Below are 6,000 nucleotides of genomic sequence, written 5' to 3'. Positions count from 1 at the left end.
CAAATTTGGGCCCGCAAAAGGGGAAGCTGCAAGAGATTTCTTGCGGAAGAAATTGAGCCCCTGGTGGACTTAATTGAGAGTAGATGAGAAGTTCTTGAAAACAAGGGGAGCTTTGGTAAAAAGAAACTTAAACCCTCTGCACTCGCAAAGGTTTGGGACCAGGTCACAGTCGAGTTTAATGGAATATCCATCACCCCGAGAACCGGTGCGCAGCTGAAAAAGAAGTGGCAGGACCTCGGACAAGCAGTGACTGTAATAAATAATTTATATTTAGATTTCTTTAGGTTTGTAAATATATTTATATTTATGCACTGCAATAACATCTGTTAATGTGGTCAGTGTGTGATGAAATGTGTGCGAGTGTTCAGAAGGACCCTCTCTTAAAAGGTTCCATTTTCATCTTTGCAGAAGATGGTGTCACAGATCAACCAAGAACGGTGACAAACTGGAGGCAGTCCGCCAAGTAGGCTGCAACTAACAGCCGTGGAGCAGAGGATAGCTTATATGATTAAACGTTACAGGAGAAAAACAACCATCAATGCGGAAGCTGGTCCCAGTTTTCCAATAGAGGGTAAGCCCTGCAAATGGCACAGTCTGGGTTGACTAAATGTTACGTACTGCGTGTGCTGCCTCCGCTTCTCCTTCCTCAATGCTGCTAACCAAGCATCTATCTTTTGTTTTGCAGATGTTGCGCATCAGAAGGAGACAGAGGGTGCACCTGAAGTTGAAGAAGAGCATGTTCAGAAAACCGCCACTCCAGATATTCCAAATCAGGAGAATGATGGGCAGCAAAAGGACGATGAAATGATTACCCAGGATTTGGAGATCCTGAACCCCTCGAGGATTCCAAGCCCTCGTGACATTTCTAGGTGTGCCATCTGAGGCTGCGGGTCCCAGTGTGTTGCAGCAAGCCACACCTCCGAGACTTCAAAGGAGGGTTCAAAAGAGAACTGATGCTGAAACACAGGATTCAGAGAACATAAGACATCTTGTGGGGATGAGCGGAGAGAACATCCAACAATCGCGATTGCTCCTGGAAGCCTTCGGTGGGGTGAGAGTAAAGTCAGGGTGACTAAAAGATGAAGTAGCAGCCCTGGCTGGAGGAATGGGTGAGGTGAGGGGAGAAATTGCAGGACTGTCATTACAGCTGGAAAGACTTTCAGGACAGTTGACAGAGGTAGTAGCAGAAATAGGGGGGCTCACCCAGGCTGCCAGTGATGCGAGGAACGTTTTCTACTCCGCACCAAAATCAGAGGTTGATCCAGAGGCTGAGGATGATTACGAAGAGGAACCCGGGCCTTCCACAATGACACATATTGGCTCTGTCCCTGTCGTGACCCAACAGCAAGAAATGCTGCGACAAAAAAAATACAGATTAAACCTCGGGTTAATGAGGGCAAGTCTGCAACAATGGGCACGCGCAGGGGTAGCGGCATCTACTGGGGCAGGAGTGGCGCCCAGCACTAAGGAGGAGGATAGATGGCTTGTTCGTTTGTTTGGTTAATTGTTCTTTTGAAAGTTTGCCACGCAATGCATTAAAGTTTTTAAAGTTATGAAAGTTTAAAGATAAGTCATATTAAGCTAAGTACAACTTAGCTTTATACAAATGTTTAATAAACATATTTATTTTGGACTTTTAACCTGACTCCTGCACTTCATTTTTAATGCAGCACTACAAAATATTTTTGGATAAAGGAACGGACTCAAATTGTCAAATGGCCTCATTCCTTGTAACCTATAAGTTTAAATGATACAGGGACAGGTTCCAGTACAACGGTGTTCATGGATCCTGACTTATTCTGGGTCACTAATACATGCAATGTAGGACCATGGTGCATGTATGAGTGACCCTGACCCAGTCTAGATCCCATGAACATCTTCGTGCGAGACTATGCCCCCGTTTCATTTAAACGTATAGGTCACAATGAATGAGGCCATTTGACATGTTTGACAAAAATAAGACCCTATTCCATTGTATAAAGACATTTTTACATTAATATCCTTTAAAGTATATTATTGTTCATTATTGTCCACCTAAGCATTCCAACAGTCTTACAACATTAAAAATATTTAAAAAATAAAATTTAATGTCCAGTCTTTATTAAAAATCACTGATGATTTCCTATGTGCCTGGAGTGTCTTACACTGTCTTGTGTGGAGGACCTTCGGCCTGGGATAACAGCGGGCCGAGTGCGTGGAGGACATTCAGCTGGGGATAGCAGTGGGTCGAGTCGGCTGCATGGAGAATTGCGAGAAGGCTGTCCTGGATGTTTTTCGGTTGATGATGATTATTTAAGTGGTGATGGTGCCTGCAGTTTCGATTTTTAAGGATTACCAGGACTTCAGGAACATCTCAGAACATTTTGGGCCACTTAGGACGTTGAAGGATAAGGTTGTGAAGAATTATTTATTATTTAAATGCTTACAGTTGTATCATCGAAGGAGTAGCAGCAATGGTAAGTTTTCTTTTATTTATTTTGTTTTTGCAGTTATATAAAGGTTCCATAAAGTCCCATAAAGTTTCTCTAAAATAGGTAGGGTGTCCATTTGGCCGGGGATAGGAGCGGGCCAGCGTGGCTTTCTTTAACTGCAGGTAAGGGTTTTTCCTACGGTGTTTTTAGTGTCTGTGTGCTGATTTAAAAAATATCGATAATCAGGAAACTTGGCCTTATGTCCCGAAATGGCGTGTATTGTACTTTTCAATGTCCACCAACACCGGAATGTATGGTGCCAAACATTCTGGTGCTGGTAGTCGATGCCGGCGCCCCATAATTGGGGAATCTCTAAACTACATCTCTGGCCGCCGAAAAAACGGCGCCCAATGCTGGGCAAAATTCAGCCCATAGTCTCAGAATAAGGAGCCACCCATTTAAAACTGAGATAAGGAGGAATTTCTTCTCTCAGAGGGTTGTAAATTTATGGAATTCTCTGCCCCAGAGAGCTGTGGAGCTGGGTCATTGAATATAGTTAAGGCGGAGATAGACAGATTTTTGAGCGATAAAGGAATGAAGGGTTATAGGGAGCTGAGTCCATGATCAGATCAGCCTTGATCTTATTAAATGGGGGAGCAGGCTCGAGGGGCCGGGTGGCCTACTCCTGCTCCTATTTCTTACGTTCTTATGTTCTATCGCCTTGCACCATTATCCCTTTTGTCATTTAATCTATCCTGCCTTCCACGCTATCACAGACCTTTCCTTTTGTTCGTTCCTCCCCTCCCCCCGTTCCCTGGCTCTGTATTTGCTTAAAACCTATTACATCTCCAACCTTTTCCAGTTCTGACGAAAGGTTAACCTGAAACGTTAACTCTGTTTCTCTCTCCACAGATGCTGTCTGACCTGCTGAGTATTTCCAACATTTTCTGTTTTGATTTCAGATTTCCAGCATCCGTAGAATCTTGCTTTTGTATTAAGAATTCCATATTATTTTTCATCTACTCTGCAGGAATATGTCTTTTTGCTGGTATGGGACACCATCAATAATTCAAAAAACTGAGTGAACAATTAATAAAAAAACAACCTGGTAGTTCTGAGCATTCTGTAAATATGACAATAATTGTTAGAATTTGGTCCGCGCTGTTTAAAAATAATCACCCTTCTCTATAATTGCTCAGTAGGTCCCCAGATACTGCTGTTAAATTAGTCTCACAGGCATCTCGCTGGAGCTGGGCATCTTGTGGCATTCGCCATTAGTTAAGACATATTCCTGCACCCTTCAGCTCGAAAATCCTTTGCACCGTAACTTGCTAGAAGTATGAGCTGATAGACGCGGTGAGGACAATGGGGTATCTGGGAGCTTAATGAATAGTGGGACCAACCGTCTATCTCCTTAACCAATGAGATTAATCAAGGATTGAGAAAGAAACAGAGGAATGACGGAGAAGGAAATAGGGTGATTAGAGTCAAATCAGGTACAGAAAAAGAAATAAAGTGAGGGAAAGAAAGACTGGTTTGAGAGAGAGAGAAAGAGACAGAAAAGAACAGTGAGTTTTTAAAATTTTAAATTTGACATTTTCAAAATCTCTAAGAACAATTTACTACCTGAAGGAATGAGACTCCACAGTTTCAATTGTTCCCTTTCTGGGCTGGAGAAGTCAGTCATTAACAATTATCACTAATTAAAACGGCACTTACACTATTAATTACCAGACTTAACTTTTTGTGGCGAGTTTAGCGTGCCAGTCATATGCAAATCCAGCAAGTTCTTAAAAATAATGGGGAGGCTAAGAGTGAGATGCTGTTTGTACAAAGCAAGCAGTGCAGTGGTGTAAATTAACTAGCAAAATCTGGAAATTCGCAATTATAGTTTGTCTCTTAATCCCATGATCTTTCTGGTTGCTCTGTACATTAATAACGTAGTGCGTCATTATTTTTCCAACAAGATCCGAACCAATAAAACGCCACAATCATTTGCTAAAACAAAACTAGTTTGAGAGAAAATTAGGGTTCTGGTATTCATCAGAACCATGCAAATTATTTATTTTATTACTACAATACAAAGAGTCCCTTTTTCTTGCCCCTCTGCCTGTGGTTACTTTGTTCATGTTAATGTATTATATGCTGGATTGTGGGATTAGTATAGCTAAACAGAGTAGAAGATTAAATAATCTAATCAAAGCCCTTTTGTATTATTTATATGCTGGGATCATTAAAGTTGTATTTGACTGATTTCCACCATAAATTTCTGGATTTGTTTCAGGTTGGTGGACTTTTTAATTACATACTTTGATTATTTTCAAAAATTCATTCACGGGATGTGGATGGCACTGGCAAGACCTGCATTTATTGCCCATCCCTAGTTGCCCTTAAACCGCACAACCTTCTGATGCAGAGACAAGAGTGCTACCAATGAGCCACAGCTTGATACCAAGGCCAGAGGTGGAAAGATGAACATGAACAGCATTGTAGGGCATGAGAAAGACCATGGAGGAATGTGTAGTTTGATGTTGGCACACTGAGGGATGGAGTGTGAATAGACATTCTTGATGATAGGGGTGTTTGGTGAAAGGAACGTTTTATAGAATAGAGTATGGGTAGCAGAATTTAAACTTAGTTATCCCAAAAAATATTAGCTTTGTGTAAATAGAGTTACTGAAGACAGTTTCGTTGTGATAAAATATGTTCCTAATTACTATTTTTTATTACATTCCCACTCCAATGTTTGGTAATGATTTAAGCAGACCAGGAAGATTCCAGATTTGAATCTTGGTCAGTTTTGAGTTAGCTGAATCTAGCTGATGTAACAGTAGACACTAGTTGGCTCAATGTCTCTGGCTTAATGAATGGAAAAATCAGCTGGAGTCAATATTCCTGAACACTATGCAGCAATCTCTGCTGGAAAGTGTGTGCATGTGTGCGCATGTGGGCATAGGGTGCATCCGAATAATGGCTACAGTTGAATAGCCTGCTGACCTTCTCTGTCTAGGCTCACATGTAAGCAATGACATAATGGGTGAGCTGAATTAAGTCCCTAATGTATTCAACTTCAACAAGCTCATGAATGTACCGTATGACCCAGACTGACATGAACTTTTATGTGGCTGTTTGACTCATGCTTTGCGTCTCTCAAATCTCATTAAAACAAGTATATTCCAGATTCAAAATAAATCTCTTTCAGTCATCTTATCCACTTACAACTGTAGCATAGCAAGGCATGGCAACCATTCTCATGAACAACGGTTACAAAATAACTAGTGTAAGTAGTGGAAGATATAATTTTTTGAATGTTGGGAGCACGTTTAAGGATTTTAAAAACTCTTGATGCTTAGATGATTTCTAAACTATTCCCGCTTGGCTGTCACTGAAATCTGTCAAGTATAGCAGTTGCTTTATTGCAGATTCCCAGATATCTGCTTATTTTGATGCAATGGCAAAACGTCAAAATGTGGATATAGACCCCAATAAAAGGTTTACTGTACTTACCACAAGAAGTAGTCGAGGAGACTAGCATAGATTCAATTAAGTGAAGCTAGATAAACACGAGAGAGAAAGAAATAGTAGATTA

At 41.0% G+C, this 6,000-nt stretch overlaps 1 protein-coding gene across 1 annotated transcript in view; it reads right to left on the bottom strand.

The window, feature by feature from the left end:
* Positions 1-968: 968 nt before the first annotated feature.
* LOC139233760 (leucine-rich repeat-containing protein 46-like) overlaps positions 969-6,000 on the bottom strand; it is a 47,880-nt gene continuing 42,848 nt past the window's right edge. The window contains exon 9 of the mRNA XM_070864238.1: positions 969-1,354. Coding sequence (XP_070720339.1) covers positions 1,279-1,354 — 76 coding nt within the window. The 3' untranslated portion in view covers positions 969-1,278. The remainder of the gene's footprint in view (positions 1,355-6,000) is intronic.

Source organism: Pristiophorus japonicus, chromosome 21, assembly GCF_044704955.1.
Source record: "Pristiophorus japonicus isolate sPriJap1 chromosome 21, sPriJap1.hap1, whole genome shotgun sequence".
In the NCBI taxonomy this organism is placed as follows: Eukaryota; Metazoa; Chordata; class Chondrichthyes; family Pristiophoridae; genus Pristiophorus; species Pristiophorus japonicus.
The sequence above is the reverse complement of the archived record's forward strand: the minus strand, read 5'-3'. Positions and strand labels throughout refer to the sequence as shown.